Genomic DNA, 19,285 nt, shown 5'->3' on the forward strand with positions numbered 1-19,285 from the left:
GAATTGTTGGTATATGCTGCAACTATTTGAATCTAAATCATTGTTCAATTTGTTGGTGATTTTGCTCTTCAAATGTTGTCTTTGTATTCATGGTTTTCAATTCCTCCAAGTTAGATTAGAATTTTAGATTAGAATTTGTTTTCATGTTTATTAGATTGAGTGAAAGATTTGTTGAATATATTTGTGTGGAATCCTTAATCCATACCACTAGCTCTTGTCGTTGGTAAGTGCGCTTTGTGTGGTCAACTGGAAATTTGAGTAAGCTTAACTTCAATTATTATGTGTCCCTTGACAAGCATCAACTTGGATGGTGTCAACGTTTGATGGTAATAGTTTGAAAATCCATAAGTATACCTTAGATGATTGCACTAAGCTTGTGTCAATACCTGTTTGCGAGACCTTGCCTAGTTTGATTCCACTAAATTTGTTCATCATTTCCTACATTCCTAGGCTTAGAATAGATCTCCTGAACTCTATTCCTTTTGCCCATTTTTTTAGTAAGAATTAAGTCTGGAGCTACATTGCTAAATCCCAAGTTCACAGCACACCTATTCCGCATATTTCATGATCAAAGAAGATAATCCGAACATTTATTAAGTCCCCAAGTAAACACAGCAATTCACATCGACCATTGAGTTACCCACTCGTCAAGACCTAACATGTAGAAACCTTGGAATCATTTTAGTTGATCTTACCCTTAGCATCTGAGGTGATTTTGTTCAAGAGAGCGTAAACTACCTTGGTATTTTATTCTGAAATGTTATGTACATAAAACACACATCAACAAGTCCGAAAGAAGCAAGAGTGAAATTCCCTCATCCGGAGGAATTCACACCCAACTGCCAAACATGGCACTAAACTGGAGGTGTCATGGAGGATTCAAAATTCCAAGACATGCAAAAATCGGCCCAAAGGTGATGAAGGGCGCTAAAACCAATGAGTCTTGGAATTCATAGTAAATCAATGAATTCCTTCCCTTAGTCAAAATTGCGCCCTAGCACTATGGAGGGCGCCATATTGGGGGGTGCAAGGAATCCATGGAGATGTTAAAATTCCCCACAAAGTGCAAAATGTCACCTAGGAATGATGGAAGGCGCCAAAATGGAGTAGTCTAGGAGAGTGGAAAAAGGTGTGAATTCCTTGGCCATAGTACAAATCCGCCCTACTCCCCGGGAAGGCACCAAATTGGAAGGGTCAAGGAAGGATAGACAAAATCATGAATTCCTCCTCCCTGAAGAATTTCCGCCCTAAGACAAGGGCGGGCGCTATAATGAGTTATGCAGGGAAAGATGAAGAAGTGCATGAAACCTTCACCAATGCAAAACTCCGCACAACACTCAGGTAGGGCACTAAAATGAATGATGCATGGAAAAGACTAAAATTTTATTCCTCCTTGAACAAGTGAGAATTCCGCCCTAGGCCAAAGGAGGGCACTAAAATTAAGTTACCATGGAATTCACAAAAAACATCAAATTTTCTCCTTCCTTGGAAGGGCGCCAAAAAGAGATATCCATGGAAAAGGTTGAAAGACTCAAAATTCCTTCACAAGTGAAGAATTGTGCCCTGACCAAGGAAAGAATGATTGAAATAGCTAAAGTCAAGGTGAATCAGGGAAATGATGAAATTCCAAGATATAGGGAATTCCATGCTTAAGCTTGAAAACTTGAAAAATTGTCTAAGGCATGAAAATCCAAGGGGCAAGGAGGAATGAAAAGAGAAAAACCCCTTGGGAAAATTTTTGAAATTTCCATTTTTAGACACCGAATCTTATCAGAATCTGGAAATTTTTATAGATTCGGAATCGTGAGAGATTTCTCTCCCTAATGGACCCGGCTCATAAATTTTAGGAGGATCCCTAAAAAATAGGAGATGTTGGAGAAGCATGGAAAATTCCTCCCAAAGCAAGAAAAGTCAAGCCGAGATGGTAAATCAGGTGAATCTTGAAGAATATTCCAATTTCCCTCTAAAATTTGAAAAAATTGGAAATTAATGAGTTGGCGAAAGAATATTCTTAGTATGATGCATGACTTAGCGCATTAAGAGAAACTTCCAAATTCGAACTCAATTACAAGGGAAGTTCCATTTGCATGGCACAGTGATTGGGAAAGTATAACGCATAATAAATTCAATTGCCAAATTAATGCCTCCCAACTTAGCAGTACGATTTGAAAAATTCCATATAAGCATGGAGAAGCGTTTCATTTCTCACATGCAGGATTTAAGAAAGAAGAATTAGAAAAGTGAAGAAAGGTCATACTTAGTCAATTTTTTCATCATTTTCAAGGTGCAAGCAAGACGGCTACTATCACCAAGCAAGCATTGATCAAAGCAGAGATGAAGGGTTTCCTTCCTATTTCCCAGACGAATTCCAGGTGGAAGGAAATCAGCAATACAAATTTGGGCACATTCAACCTGGCTGCCTTCAAGATCAGAATGTTCGGAACAGCAGGACATAATCCATCACCAACGGCTGTCAAGTTTGTCAAGAGTGGAATTGTTGCGGCAGCTAGTTTTCCTCCTGCTATTCAGTGTCCAGATTTGATTCTGGAATGTGCAAAGCATTATAATCCAGAGCGGAAGACAATTTCAACATCAGATGGCAGACTGTTGGCGACTCAGACTGTTGGCGACGTTGACTCTGGAGTCAATTGGTGAAGCTTTCAGAATTTCTTCACACCATTCCATGACATACAGAACTATCAATAGAGCTCAAGCAGTGTATGACGCAGGTCCTGACAGGTGTGTTGACATGATCAACAAACAGTGGTTGCTGAAGCCTAAGCCGCATGTCTCCAAAATGCCAAAGACTCTCACTATCTTTGAATTCAAACAGGAATATGTGGACCTGATAAAGATGTTGAGCAGGGTAATGAGATGTTCACATACTGTGAATTTTGAAACATGGATGTTCTTCTACATTGGCGAGATCATGAATGCAAACGGGCTAGTTGATTGGGCCAGATTGATTAGTCATAAATTGCACGAACAATTGAGGAACTTGAAAGAAAGAAAGTCTCAATCCTTTTTCATGAGCTCCTACGTAATTTATATGCTTGCACGAAGGGGAGGATTTGATGGTCTGCTAGCAAGTGGAATCATGGGTTGTTGACCAGCACAGCTGAATGTGCATGAGTGTTATCCTCAGCTACATCTTCACAATGTTAGTTCTTACAAGCTGGCGAATGACACCTTCAATATGTACTTGACGCGGCTTAAGCAAAAACAGTTGCATGTAAGGGTATCCCCATAGGCAAGGGCCCTGGTTCAGAAATATGGAGCCACATTCTTACAATTTCCAAAATTCATCTACATCGGGACGTAGGGATTCTTATTCCAGTCATATAAGTTGCCAAGGTATCCATTCAACAAATTCATATTGCTGGAACTCATGAGGCAGTTAACAGCCTATGATCAATTACAGAAGAAGAATAAGAAGTCTATTAAATTCCTAGTTGTCCTAGGTGATTTCATGGAAATGTGCCCCCAGGTTTGGAAGCGGCTAAGAGTGCAGCGGAGGAGTTAGCATTCTATCGCCTGCCATTTTATACATCCAGAGCTCAGTATGATCCTTACCGCCAAATCAGGAAGGTTGTTGGTGTGAAATTCATACACAAATTTCACTTGGAAGATTATTGCGCAAGTGTCGAGGATGACCTTGAAGTCCAGAGGAAAATGCATTCCAGACTGCCCCTTGACACCATTAGGATAAGTGAAATTTACCTAGTGTCGGATCAAGTGAAAGAGGATTCGGATTTAATGCAACCTAAATTTGAGAAAGTGAAAGATCAGCCCATTCAGTTGCCAAACTAGTCGGAGCTCGAAGTTGATGATTTGAATATCCTGGCTAGATCGGTGCTAAAATTCACTGAGCACTGGGTTGATCGGCAGATAAGGAAGTTGACTGAAGGAAATGTTCTTTTGACATATCAGTGAATGGGAAGTCTAGATTCCCATAGTGAAACAACAGAGGGTTCTTCACACGCCCAGGCAGAAGGAGAAGTCCGGATTGATAAAGGGAAAAGTGCTTTGAAGAGGCCAAGGACGGCAAGAAAGAAAGATATCCATAAGGAAGTTCCTCAGGAAGTTCAACAAGAAATGCAACAAGAAGAACCTCTGCAAAACAGAGCAAGGGTAGAAAGGGTGCAGTCATTGGCAAGTTCTTCCAGTGTATGGGAGGTAGAGATGTTCGCACAAGAAAATCCAGCAAATCCACCTCCAGGTAATACTCCAGCACCAAATATACTCAACATTAGTGCTTCGCATAGACCCAATCAGCCAAGAGGTCAAGGACAAGAAAGTCCTCCACACCAAGAAGAGACTTGTCAGCATAGTTTCATAGAGGCCATCCTTGGCGAAATGGAGGAAGAATCACAGGAGCAAGAACACATGGACATCCATAGTCACTCCATTCCCACTCCTGATTGGCTAATAGGGAGGCTAAGGAAGGAACCAGAAAAAGAAATTGATCCACCTCCGGAATTAGAAGAGTTGTTGAAGAGGATGGATCAGCCAGCAGAAAAGAAGGCTCCTCGAAAATTTTCCAAGGTCGTGAGGAATGAATTTGGATCCCGGACCTTGCACATAGCTGAGCTTGGAGTAGATAAGGATAGGAATGAAATTAGGCGGGAAGATTATGTTATCAGACAGGTTGATCTTGGTCCTGCTTCCACAGGACAAGTAATTGGAGACTTCAAAGGATCTTCCTTAGCCATGAAGGAAAAGATGTTGAAGACAAAGGCGAAATGTAAGAGGTTGAGGGAAGAAAATAAAGCTTTATGCGAATACATTAGAAGTTTTAAACGGCCACTCAAGGAAGAAAGTCCTTCATTCGTTCCTCCTTCTTCCCTTCCTAAGGAAGTTGTTGATGATGAGGAAGTAATTAGAGCAATGGCACAGAATTCCAGGGAGTGGATAGAGGATGTCTACACTGAAGCAAGAAAATTCATCGAGGACTTGGATCAACTTCATTCAAGGTTCGTAGCCCTTCTGAACAGATTGGAGGTAGAGGAAGGATTGGGGGAAGATGTTCACATATATCAAGACTTAACCATTTCGCGGCTCAGTGCTCTAACAAAGATTCTGAGGCAAACACTAATTGATGGGAAAGTAATTCAGGAGAACGAGGCTTATGACTTTCCTCGGTGGTTATGTGTTGTTTGCTCAGGAAAGAACACCTTTGACAAATTTAACATGGAGTATTTAACCTTGAAAGACTCAATCAAAAGGGTGCAGGAAGAAGTCATCAATGCAATTGAAGCACTGTTCGCAAAGAAGCTCAATGAGAATGGAGTAACAGTGAACTCCCTGAAATCTCAATTGCACGAGTTCTTCTTCGTAGGTTCATTCCCTAAGGAAAATTTTGCAAATGTTTCTTCATTTTCCAGTACAATGAAGAGGACACGGGAAATCATGATGGAATGGGAAAGCTTCTTTTCCAAGAGCGAGGAAGAAATTACCTTAATGGAATTTGATATTGAAAATGTGACAAGTATCTCCATCGGAGAGCTGGAAGTCGTCATCAGTAAATTCATTGCATATGCAATAAATGAACGGGATAATGGTCGTCCATTCTTGGACGAGAATCTTTTGGCGGAATAGTGGCGGCGCATTTACTGCTGGAATATTTTTGACTTAGTGGCAGCCTGGTCAATGCATGTTGAATGCATGAAGAATCTTCTTGCATGCAGTCGTCTTATTAATGATTTTATGGCAGATTCTCTACGCATGTAGCCGTCGCATGGGGAATGATGGGCATTTATTTCTTGCATGGGAATGTTTGATATAATGGGGTGCATTTAATGCACTAATGTACGCCATTTTGGGGCTTTTGAATTAATTGTATATGGGCATGATGGGTATTAATTGTTGATTCCCACCTTGTTGCATCTTGAGTGGAGAGTCTTTTAGGGATAAACCCTAATTAGGGTTTTGCATGTGATCAAGGCCAAAGGCCTATATAAAGGGGTGAGCCCCCTCATTTGTAAGAGAGGAGAGATTGTTTTGTCAGAGATTGTTGCTAAGGATTGTTGAAGTAGCCAACTTAATACATTGTTCGATTTTGATGGTGTATTCTTGTTCTATTTTAGCAATCTGCATGGTCTTGCTCTCTTCAGTTAGAATAGGTTTTGCTTTATGTTGTTAGAAGAACTAGATTTGATAGGATTACTTGTTGCAAAGTCCGAGCTCTACTTTTGGTTTGCAACTGATTGTTGCATACTGTGCAAATTTAGCCTGAGCCTCTGTTATGTGTATATGCTTAACTTCGATTATAAATGAAGATTGTTCGATTTGATGGTCTACATTGGTGATCTGAAAAACCTCTACACACCCTTTGAAGATTGCACCGCCTTTGCGTAGTTGTGCTTTGTTGGTGAAACGAAGCGTGGTTTGATTTTGCATGAGTGATCTCGTCTCTTGTTCTTAGGATTAGATTAGACTTAGCATAGTTCTCTCTACTCTATTCTCATTTACTTTCAGCATATTTTAAAACCCCAAAAATCCAAGAATAGAGCTTTCAGCGCAAATCATTCGCATAGAAAATCCTTGAACCTGCAAATCTTCGATGAACATACGTAAGGCCCCTTGGGTTAACAACAAACCCATCAACTGACTGAGGCACGTCCACGCATTGAAGAAACCTTGGAATTAGCCGTTTGAACTTTTCATGCAATCTTAGCATCCAAACTAATTTTGATCAAGAGAGAGTAAGGTGATTGTTGGTACTTTATTCTATGTTCGGCGTAGTCCTAAAAAACACGTCAACAAGTAGTTAGGTAGTTAATCTAAGTGGTTACCTCACCTAAGTCTATATATATGCTTGAAGATTTAAAAGGGGGTTCCACTCTTCACATGAGATATTGTACATAAGACCTTGGACAATACTATTCAAGCAAAGAAATAGAGGGCAAAGTTTTGGATGTGCATTCAACCTGTTTCCTATGCATTATTATTGATGTTTCATATGTTTCATTAATAATAACCTTTGTTTTCCTAAATATCATGTGTGAATGAGATTAACACATAATGTTCTTGGTATCTTGACTTGAATATGTTTAACTTCAGAAATTAGTCTACATTTCTCATCTTTCATTTCTATTTTCTTACGCATTTCCAAGTCCAAAACCCCAAAAAAATACCAAATACCCCCATTATATAAGGGCGCTACCCCTCTCAAAGGCAAAGGAAGATCAACATTCTACAACGATCTCTCCAACTGTTGTAAACGTTTGTCATTGCTTAAAGGGCAAATCGGATCATTTTTGAAGAATTATTCATAGTGACAAAGAAAGAAAAATATGAAAAGGATTTTAGTGAATTATCAAAAGGAAAAGAATAGGCCTTTTATGTAACTTTTCATTTATATAACCTAAGTTTTGCTTTAATTTTTTAATGTTAGATAACATTTATAGGGCAACAACTTTTATATTTTAATCACGAACTTTAAAAATTAAAATTTATATCTTGTCTCCCGACCTGCGTCTATAAACCCTTTCATGGCATGACGTTGACCTACGTCCCTTCCGTGGAATGGCACCGACCTACGGCCCTTGTAGCTCCCCACAGCAACGGGAAAAGCAGCCTTTGTAGCTCCCAACGGCAACAGAAAAAACCCTGCTTGTTATCTAGCAAATTTCAGACGATTTTTTGCAAATTTGATACGTTTTCTATGAGTTCGCCGAATTTCGAATTTGAAGCCTAAAATTCGAAGCACAGTGACTTAGGCACTGTAACATAATGATGATGCTCTACGTTTGACGCTTAGTAATCGTCTTCCTATTTTCATTGGGTCACTAGTTTTCCGTGTCCTTGAGATTCTTGCTTGAGCGATGTTATTGCCAACTCATTGCTTGAATTTGGTGATTGTACAACATCTTCTTGTAGGTAGTTGGTTGTAAGCCATAAACCTTGTTTTACAATGTGTATCGAAATTGCAATGCGTATGTACTTGGTATGTGTGATGCCATGTTTGTATCATTCCTCATAATTGTATTACTGTAATGTCCCCTTTTGGGAAGACACTAAATCTTGCCCACTATACTTGTAGAATTCTTGCAGGTTATGTATTTTCAGTCTGCTGTGGTAATTTGAACAGATACAATTCGACATTGTTTCCCTCTTCAAATGCACAGGTCTGTTGTTTATATCAATCTGATCTGCTGCCTATACTCAGATAAATATATGCGTGTATGAGAATCCTTTCTATTCCATCAGGTCTGATTCTCTGGTTATTGATTTAACATTTCCTCTCCTTTTCCTTCTATGCCTACTTGATTATTGTTTGCAGATTTGTTTTTGTCTTTTAATCTCTTTGATAAATGTTCATATCATTCTTCCAGATTTTCTTATGATTCTAATTTAGGTCTGCTCCTAAATCTACTTTTAATGCTTCAGATATTTTGTTCTATTCTATGGATCCTTCCTTCTCAAATGAAAACTTCTCCACTTTATATCCTCCAATGTGAGGGAGAGACGCACCTCTTCTTAATGGTCACAACATTTCACAATTACCACCCTACGAAAGGGTCACAACCTTTCATCATTGCTGCCCCTTTGAAAGAGTCACTTTCTTATCGTCTTCCCATTAATGCTTCTTTAATTCCTTTGCTCCCTTCTTTCTTCCTTCATCCCTTTTCTCCCCAAATGATGTTTTCTTCTCTCCCTTTTATATCTCATGTTTGAGGGAGTCACAACTTTTTATTTCATGCCTTTTGACCATTCACTAAACTTAACTAAATTTTAATTATATTAATTTTTTATTTTTATTCTTTTATTTAATTTATTATTATTTATTAATAAATCTTATTTCAACAACGGGATATTACAATTACATGTGAGTATGATTGCCTGATCAACTGTCTCTTAGTTCAAAGAAGTGGGCCTCAAGGTTCCACATGGTTGGGTGGCATTGTTCCTCCATTAAGGCTAGTTGGATTTACGAATTATAATTGGAGAGTGTGTTGAGTTCATTCTAATTGTGACATTGTAGGCCAAATTGTACCATATATTGAGAGATGTGTAATAAGGACTTTCATCATTCATTGACTCAACTTGTGTTGAAGTCATAATTGAACTTGCAATCTAGAGTTAACCATTTACTTGGGATGAAGACTTCATTTGCATTCTTTTAGTTTATCGTCTTATACTGTGTAGATATTATGTGTTGAAATGGAATCTCTTGATTAAGCTTGTCCTAATAAGTTATGTAGGTGAAGCTCATTTCCCATGCTTAATAATGTTGAAATTGTTAAAATAGATAGCATCGGTCAGATAAACCAAATGTCTAATTGGCCTTACGGCCTTAGACATTTGTCTTGTATTTATCCGTATATCTATCCTTATTATTCAAATCACATATAGATATATATTTATGTAACTATTTAATTATTAATTGGTTAATATTATGATTAATATTATAATCAATATTATGAATAATTAGTAACAACCTTGTGTTACTAATTATTCATAATATTAATTATATCATTTCATTTTTGACACATTTCCGATTATTAGTAAATAGTCATATTTCACTATCGGTTTGATTGACCGATCATGTGTTTATTAGAACCCGACGAGATTATCATGGGTTAAGCATTTGTTGATGGCTGTCGGCATGACTACACATAGGAGTCACGACTCCTTGAGGAATCATGTATAAATAACATGCCGTTGATAGATGCAGAAGTTCGATGAATATACATTGCAGGTCGACTTTCCATCACAGTCGATATAGAGACAGCCATGCAGATTGACTTGTATGTGAATTGCGTACAGCCATAGAGTTAATATTACTTGCATGAGAATTACGGTTTATACTGTAATCTGCAACAACTCAGATTAAAGGCAAAGTTGAAATAATAAATAAGTGCAATCAATATTATAACATACAGCAGACTATATCATTCTTAATTTAAAATTACCTATATATAAATCTGATCAAACTTAACATGGTATCAAAGCCAGATTAAGGAAAAGATCAGATCAGATTTATATAGGCAAATCCATCCTCTATTTATCCTCGAATTCTTCAACTCCCTTCTACGCTTCAAAATGGTGAATGGAGTTAGATTTGAGGATCGACTTGAAGGGGCTTCCAACTTTGTATCTTGGAAGTTTAGGATCATGTTGGCCTTAAGTGAAAACGAATTAGATGGATTTGTGAAGAAAGCCACACCAGAACCAGAAGAAGAAGATGAAAAGCTTCAATGGATGAGAAAGAACAATAAAGCGATGAAGATGTTAGTTGACTCAGTGAAAGATCATATTGTGCCAATTATCTCCAAGATGGAGACTGCCCATGGCATGTTCAAATCATTAGAGAACATGTGTGAAATAAACAACACAAGCCAAGCTCTTGCTCTTAAGCAACAACTCCATCATGTCAAAATGACAAAAGGCGAATTCATCACCTCATACATCATAAGGATCACTGAATTGAAAAATCAACTCTCTACTATAGGTCACACAATAGAGAGCAAAGACTTAACCATGCTGGCACTAAATGGTCTCCCCTCCTCATGGGAGGCATTTATTCAAGGGATAAGTGCAAGATCAAAACTTCCTAAGTTTGATCGATTAAAGCAAGATTGCATTCAAGAAGAGTCTAGATTGGCTATAAGAGGCATTGGCCAAAGCTCCATAAATGAAGATATTCATGTTCTTGCCGCACACTCCTCAAAGAAGAAGGGTAAGAAAGGACACTCCAAAAGAAAGAAAGATGAGGAATCTAATGGTGCTCCTACATTCAAAAGAAGGAAGGATATTTCAGAAATCCAATGCTTTAGATGTGACAAATATGGTCACTATGCAATGCAATGTCCAACTAGGACTATGCCTCAAGCTTCCATTGCGGATGTTGGTAAAACTCCTCCACAAAAGGATTCAGATGAATTCATATTCTGATTTGAAAGAGACAAGTTTTCTTTTTGGTTGAATAATACTCATGAATTTAATATGTAGTTTTTTGTTAATTCATGTAATTACATTATGGGTGTTATTTGTGAAACAACTTTGTCAGTAGATGTTCGCTTACGACAACTGCATTTGGATATCTTGTGTTTTTAAATTTCTTCAATTTACTATGAGAAATGTGTCCCTTACATTTAGGACATCTTTAGAATCACAGTCTATTGCTTTTTAGGCTATAGAGTATTGAAGTTTTATTTGTGAAGAAGAGATTAAAATTCAGGAGGAATGTGCAGAGGACTTTAGTGGAGATTCTGAGATTTTGCATTTCCATATTTTTTATAAAACAAATATCTAAGGTGCAACAGTTCACTTGTGAAAGTCATAGATGCACTTGTGCTGGTAATGATAGCATCTAGGGTTCAAAGCCAAGATTGAGACAAGAGGGCTCTCTCAGTGAGAGAGAGCATACTGAAAGGGGATTTTGTTCTAAATCTCAAGATGATCATATTCCTGCCTAGGGCTTGATCTTATGACAGTAGATCCATGGTGGTTTTGGATCTAGCACTTCCAACCGTATGAGGATCATGCCAGATGATGAGAGTCTCCTAAAGAAATATATCTTCCATGATTGGGACCATGTGAGCAGGGGATGCTTTTGTGACAGAGGGAGCAGCTAAGATGATGTGCTTCTATTGATATCCGAGGATCTTGGTTATATTGGTTCAGAGAGAGTGGACCATGTCAAGATGGTTTCTCTAGTGATCAATCAAAGGGTTATGATTCATGGGATGGAGTCCCATGTAGACTAAAAGGTCCTTTATGCTGAATCCTAAGTCACGATATTTCTGGATAGATGAATACTTGATGAGCTTGGAATACACCAAGAGTGATGCAAACTCCAACCTTGTATTTCATGAAAGGTCAAAGCATGTGGAGGTCAAGTGGAAAGGTATGTTATTAAGTTAAGAAACATTAGTGCTAATGAATTGACGACAAACATTCTCACCAATCCTCTCTCCAGAATAAAGTTTGTGTACTTTCGAGATAAGCTTGGTATGGTGGAAAATGTAGCCCTAGTTGAGATTGAGTCTCAGCATCATTGATTTGATTGTATTGTTTAATATACTAATGTACTCTTTCTTATTATAAGATGTTTAAAGTGTAAACTACTATTAATGCAACTTATTAATCTGATATGGTTCATGATTAATGTAATGTGTGTGACTCCATGACAACATCTCGTGAGAGAATCCGTGATGACCTTCTTGTACTTGTGTGTTCACCCTCTGGATGAGTCATGGTGGATGTCATTGTGAGGTGACGATCTCTCAATGATAAACACTTGTATATCTAATCATTATTGTAAGGTGACGATCTCACAATATTGATTGATCACACCATTATGATGGATATCGTGAAATGTGATATCTATGGATATGTCATGATGGTTGATATCTCTAGAAGTAATATCTATGGATATACCATAATGGTGGATATCATGAGTCGTGATATCCGTGGATAAGCCATGATGGTGGTTATTACATAAAGAGATATTCATGGTAGATATTATGTGACGTAATATCCGTGGACATGCCATGAAGTAATATCCTTGAATATGCCATAATGGTGGATATCATGAGACGTGATATCCGTGGATAAGCCATGATGGTGGATATTACATAAAGAGATATTCATGGTGGATATTATGTGACGTAATATCCGCGGACATGCCATGAAGTAATATCCTTGAATATGCCATAATGGTGGATATCATGAGACATGATATTCGTGGACAAGCCATAATGGTGGGCATTACATTAAGAGGTTCATGGTGGATATTATGTGACGTAATATCCGTGGACATGCCATGAATCAATATCCTTAAATTTGCCATTAAGGTGGATATCATGAGACATGATATCTGTGGACATAATGGTGGGTATTGTTTATGAGATCATGGTGGATATCATGAGACGTGATATCCGTGGATATGCCATATCTCCTAATATCACAGTGAGGTGATATCTCTCTCTCTTATAGATGAATCTATTGTGATCACAATAAGCATTGTAGGATAGAAGATTATCCTCCCTTGCTAAGAGGGAGTGTTAAAATAGATAGCATCAGTCGGATAAACCAAATGTCTAATTGGCCTTACGGCCTTAGACATTTGTCTTGTATTTATATCTATCCTTATTATTCTGATCACATATAGATGTATATTTATGTAACTATTTAATTATTAATATTATAATCAATATTATGAATAATTAGTAACAACCTTGTGTTACTAATTATTCATAATATTAATTATATAATTTCATTTTTGACACATTTCCGATTATTAGTAAATAGTCATATTTCACTATCAGTTTCCGACGAGATTATCGTGGGTTAAGCATTTGTTGATGGCTGTCGGGATGACTCCACATAGGAGTCACGACTCCTTGAGGAACCATGTCAGTTCCACAAGGAGTCGTGACTCCTTTGTGGATCAACCTTTGTGTATAAATAACATGGCGTCGATAGATGCAGAAGTTCAATGAATATACATTGCAGATCGACTTTCCATCACAGTCGATATAGAGACAGCCGTGCAGATTGACTTGTATGTGAATTACGTACAGCCGTAGAGGTAATATTACTTGTATGAGAATTATGGTTTACACTGTAATCTGCAACAACTCAGATTAAAGGCAAAGTTGAAATAATAAATAAGTGCAATCAATATTATAACATACAGCAGACTATATCATTCTTAATTTAAAATTAACTATATATAAATCTGATTAAACTTAACAGAAATCATGTTGTGCATTACCTTGTAATTTTATACTGAAGACTTTTGAAGGTTTGGCCACTCGAAGTGGCTTATTATTATCAAGGATTATCAAATATTTGCAATATATTTCCTACAATATTCTTCTCTTTGTGCAAGTTATTTCATTACAAGGGGTATCAAAACATGATCTAGATGTCTGAAAGGCAAGAAACAAGGTAATATTGAAGCTCCTCAAATCCAAATTTGAGATAATTTGAAGCAGATTAGAAGAAGTTATTGTAAAATTAGAGTTTCCACCAAATTCACTCCCAAGGCTGCAAATCAAAAAATTTCTTGGACATTCTTTTAGAAAAAAATGAGTTCCAAGTAAGATAAGTTATAGCAAAAGTTTCAGCATATCCTGATTCGTTTCAAATAAATTATTGCAAAATCTATTTTGGAGGAATCACAATAGGGCCACAAACTAGAGGCCAAAGCAAGAATTCCCACACACCAAGAAAATCTCCTAACAAAGAGGATAGATATTCAAGGCTAGGACCAAGAGGAACTTCAATCTGATGTGTTCTTCAACAAATGAAAGAAAAATGCAAAAGCTGGAAAAAAGTATGGAGAATATGCAATCACAAATATCAAAGTAGCGAGAATGAAAGATGACATAGCTAACGTTAAGGAATTAATGTATCAACTCTAAAAATCTATCTAGATGCTATCTCTCTCACCAAAGCCACACATCATGTTTTAAGCAATCAAAATGGATCATCCAAAATCACCAATCCAAATCAAATGCTAGCATTCATACAAGATCGTGAAACCTGCTATTAAAGGTGGATATGCACAAGTTTGATGGCAATGATCCACTAACTTGGATGAATAAAATGGAGAATTTTTTGATGTACATCAAATTCCAAGAGGGTAGAAACTAGCAATGCTGTTCATTTGGTACAAATGCCTTTCTGGTTTTAGAAGTGTCCCTTAGTGTCAATTCCTCAAGTTTTCATTGATAAATTATAATCACATTTTTATAATAACTTAGCAAAGAACTGCTTTAGCCAATTAGCAAAATTGTGCCAAACGAGATTTGTCAAGGATTATATTCAACAATTTTGAAATCCATCATTGCCAATGGAAACAATCACAGATGAAAATTTGAATGACTTGTTTCTTGGTGGGATCAAGGATCACATCCAATATGAGGTGAACACTCAATCTGATTCTTATATCTAAATCTTTTAGATTGGCAAGAAGGTTAGAGGAAATATTGAGAAACCAGTGATGATGAAAAGGATGAAGAGGTAATAGTGGTTGTGGAAGACTCAAAAGATGTCCAACCATTACTTGCCATGCACTATCAAGCATTAGCACCCCACAAACACTTAAGGTATTGGAGTTCCTTAAACAACAAAGGTAACAATATTGATTGACTCAGGGAGTAATGACTTTATCAACAATAAGTTAGCAACACAATTGAATTGTTTTGTTTACCCAGCCCTAAAATTTCAAATTATGGTTGTAGATGGAGATACAATCAATTGTTTCGGGAAATGCCATAGTATTAAACACACCATGGGATAGGTGTGGTACATATAGCCTTATAGGAGCTAGTAATTAATTTATGATCATTATATTATTGGAGACTTTTGGAGGTTTGCCCCCTCAAAGTGAATTATTATTCTCAAGTATGTCAAGCATTTGCAACATATGTCCTATTATATTCTTCTCTTGTGCAAGTTATTTCATTACAAAAAATTTCCTCTAATTATAGCTATCCCACTTAAGACATCTAAAGCCTTGAAAGATCCAATTTAACATTTTGAATCCCTTTGATTTGCACACATGTCAACTTTACACATGAACCAATACAATATAAAATGGATTTTGAACTTGCACCTTAGATTTCCTTTGTATAGGTGTGCACTGCATCACCAAGTGCACACTTGGTAACATAATTTTTTTAATTTGAAAAATCCCTTTAGTAAGGTCTACACTTGCAGCCCAAATGCACACCTACACATCAATTTTAAATATTGGCATTAAAAATCTAAGTTTCCCTTCATGAGTTGAGCTCCTTCACCCCTACGGAAATACCTAACAATGGGTGTGAACTTGTTTTCAGAATCAATCCCTTTTTCCCTTTATGAGGTGCACATCTCAATCTCAAGCACACACCTAGACATTGATTCAATTTCATTCCTCATAAAGTGTGCTCTTATACCGTGCTTCCAAACCTTCTGAAACAGAACACCCCTTGCTCCATTGAATCTATATTTCATCATCTTGAATCCTCTTGAATCTGTAGAAAACTTTTTCAAACTGTCCCCCTTTTGAATGGTTTTTCCTTGGATTGGACAGGTATTTGAGAGAAAGGAAGAATTTGATGAAGAGGCAATGCTTGTATGTCTGCTACAGCCATTGTTATAACTATTTTCCCTCAAAATCAGCATCATGCTGGTGACAAAGTTGTTGTTTTCTCTTCAGGATGGCCAAAAATTGACAGAGGAAAGAGGTTCTTGAAGCAAGAAGACTGCTGTTATGACTAAGTGCCTGATTTAAGTATAAAGAATGACAACCTACAGCTGTAGTAGAACCTGCAGTAGACTGATGTAACTGCTATTTCTGTTTTGTTGCTGCTGATTGAAGACTTTGTTCAAATACGCGCCCTTTTCCTAAAATTGGCACTCAGATCTACTAATAGATATGTTTCTTATTAAAATCTGATTGGCATCCTTGCTTAGGTAATGAGTTTCCAAAGTAGCGCTTCAACTTATAAATAGAATTTGCCCTTATTAGATCGAAGTTGACTATTTTGAATAGAGGAATTTAATGAAACCTGTCTTCCTCTTGTCTCATGTGCCTTATGAATAGACTTGATTTTAAATTTGAAAATCAGTCATCCAAGAACAAAAGTGTGCCCCTCTTGATTGGAATCAGCCCTTTTGAAATTTTGAAAAGTGCATATAGAGGTGCAACAGCTCAAGCATGCACTTGTAATAGCATTAGAGATTTTATTTTTAAATTTAACTTTATCCTTTAGTCAGGCATTCACCTAGACAATAGGCACAGCAAACCTATACAGTGACTTCTTTCCATTGATAAGATGCATTTTCCTCAGGCCCACACACTTCTAAATAGGACTTTTGACTTCATTTTGAAACAAAATAACCCGTATTATGAGGTGCACCTCTACCAAGCGAGCACTATATGCACTTTCCTATGATTTTACAAACCAAATTCTGTCCTTTGATCAGGTGTATGCTTATAACTCAAAAGCGCACTCGTGAATGCATTATTGAACACTTGATTTTCCTTCCTTGAGATGCCTCTTCCTGCCTAGACACACACCTATGTTCAGAACTTCACAGTTTAAGTTGAAATTTAAATTTCTTCCTTTTATGAAGTGCACCCGTACACATCAGGTGTGCCCCTGATAGTGTGTACAAAATCTTTGACAGTCAAATCCCATTCCCTTTGGTGAAATATGCCTCTGATCTCCAAACTTTGACATTTTTCATATTTGAAAGCTTCAATCTCAAAGGTGTGCCTCTGTCCATGTTCTTTAGCAGCAACCAATCTTTCCTATCCTCAACGAATGATTTGAACAACTGAATTTTATGACCCTACAAAGATTAGAAAAGGATATAGGATAACAAGACAAAGAATAGACAAAACCCAAAACGCATTTCCCTTAAGACAGCTTAGGACAATGACTTCAGCTAAAAACTTGACATAATATAAAAAATTGCATGGGTACACCACATAAGACACTTACTTAGCAATTCAACAATGACTATTTTTCAGACTGGAAAAAATGATATAGTTAGGAAATTAGCTAAAGAAAAGCACATACTCTTGCATGCAGAGCCAAGCCCATTCCCTTGCTCATAACCTCAACATGTAGCTTTTCATTTACAGGTGGCTCCTCCAAAGTGAATTCAAATTCCTGTTCCCACCTTGGGTCTCTGTTTTTCTTGACAGGCTGTATGTGTAGAGACCAAGTTAAGATAGTTATAACAGTTCATGACTATCGATAATCAAAAGATCATAATAGAATAGCTTGATAAAAAACATATTTATAGAAATGGCACCTTGGTCTTCCTCTCTTCTCCTCTCATAAGAAGACGCACGTAAGGATTTGTATGATGTTTTCCTTCAACATCCTGGGCCTCATTTACTCTCACTACAAGCAAGCCTCCACCTGCTGGTGTGCCTTCTGGAGCCTTATCAATTGCATTATCATCAGCAGTTACGGTTTCATCCTCCTTAAAAGGTTTATACATCATCTCCACAGTGATTTCCCCACGTGATTTTTCATTCTGTGGGTCATTTGGTTCCATGTTTTTTAGAAGATCACGGGTAATAGATTTAGTCTCATCTGGTGTCAATTCTTTCAAAGGGAAAACATTCATTCCCATCTTCTCATGTGAACCAACCTGCACCAATTGACAGTCCAACTTAGCCTTATCAAGCATTGTTATAAAAAGATTGCTTAATCAGTAAATAATATATGCTTCAAAAATAAAGCACCAACGTTATGAAGAAGACAAGGCAATAACACATGCCTTTTCCCAGTCATAGACAATAACTTCTAGAACTTGAGACTCTGGATCCTTCACAGTAAAGATGAACTCCTCATTAAATTCTGGGTTCAGGTTACTCATTTTAATTTTGGTTTTCTTTGATGGAAGCCTCTCTCCTGACAGCTTAAGTTTCACATATGGATCAGATTTTCCCATCATGTCTTTCTTTTTTAAGTTAGTTGCCCTGACAACTTTTACATGGAGCATGCCTACAGGTTTATGCATAGTTCTGCATAACAAACAACCAGAGATAAATACAGCTGTATCATTTGAGAGAGTTAATTTTAACATACAAATAAATATAAATATACAAATCAAATAAATACTCCTAAGAGTGTGGATACCTCGTGTCCTCCAGCACAGGCACCTCCAGTGTTTTCGGCCACACATATAAATTGCCAACCTGTTCTCTGATAAGTTCCTATTCAACAAAATAATCGTCTAGTAAACATCAAGGCTCATAAACCATACACACTAGTTTGGAACTACGTAACATCCACTTCCATTGCTAAAAATAATGCTGTTAGTGTTATTGCAACAAGCACAATAATATTCCTCTTTTAAATTTCCACCTGACTTCTGTCCAGATTATTTTTTCCATTAGGAAAAAGAATCACTAGCTAACTTGCACCTAGGCATATAATTTTATATACATTCATTATCCTATTTTTGCCTTTGCTTTGGGAAATTGTATCAGACACTACGCACATAGACTACTTTAACACATGCAGCAAGCTCAGACTCACCAAGGATTCAAGACTTAACAATTGATAAATGTAGTTCGTATAAAGAACATATAGCTCAAGGATGCCAGCTAGTAATTAAGAATTAGCTTCTGGATACTCCAGTTGATTAAGAGGAAAGTCAAAAAGCAAGAAAGAGAAATGGTGTCAAAAATGATCAGAATGTTCATTAACATATAAAGAGAAGATATTTAGGAGGAAAAAAAGCACAGATTTTATTTTCGGGTTCATATTTCAACTTTTAGATTTAATTTTTTTTTCTCATCACTTCACCATTTGAA

At 37.0% G+C, this 19,285-nt stretch overlaps 1 protein-coding gene across 1 annotated transcript in view; it reads right to left on the reverse strand.

Annotated features, from left to right (window-relative positions):
* The window catches only part of LOC131060452 (synaptotagmin-2), a 154,452-nt gene that overhangs the window by 38,260 nt on the left and 96,907 nt on the right, over positions 1–19,285 (reverse strand). Inside the window, exons 8-11 of the mRNA XM_057993686.2 lie at positions 18,606–18,682; positions 18,244–18,490; positions 17,770–18,114; positions 17,532–17,660 (exon numbers count right to left, since the gene is read on the reverse strand). Coding sequence (XP_057849669.1) covers positions 17,532–17,660; positions 17,770–18,114; positions 18,244–18,490; positions 18,606–18,682 — 798 coding nt within the window. The remainder of the gene's footprint in view (positions 1–17,531; positions 17,661–17,769; positions 18,115–18,243; positions 18,491–18,605; positions 18,683–19,285) is intronic.

Source organism: Cryptomeria japonica, chromosome 2 (assembly GCF_030272615.1).
Source record: "Cryptomeria japonica chromosome 2, Sugi_1.0, whole genome shotgun sequence".
Lineage (NCBI taxonomy): Eukaryota > Viridiplantae > Streptophyta > Pinopsida > Cupressales > Cupressaceae > Cryptomeria > Cryptomeria japonica.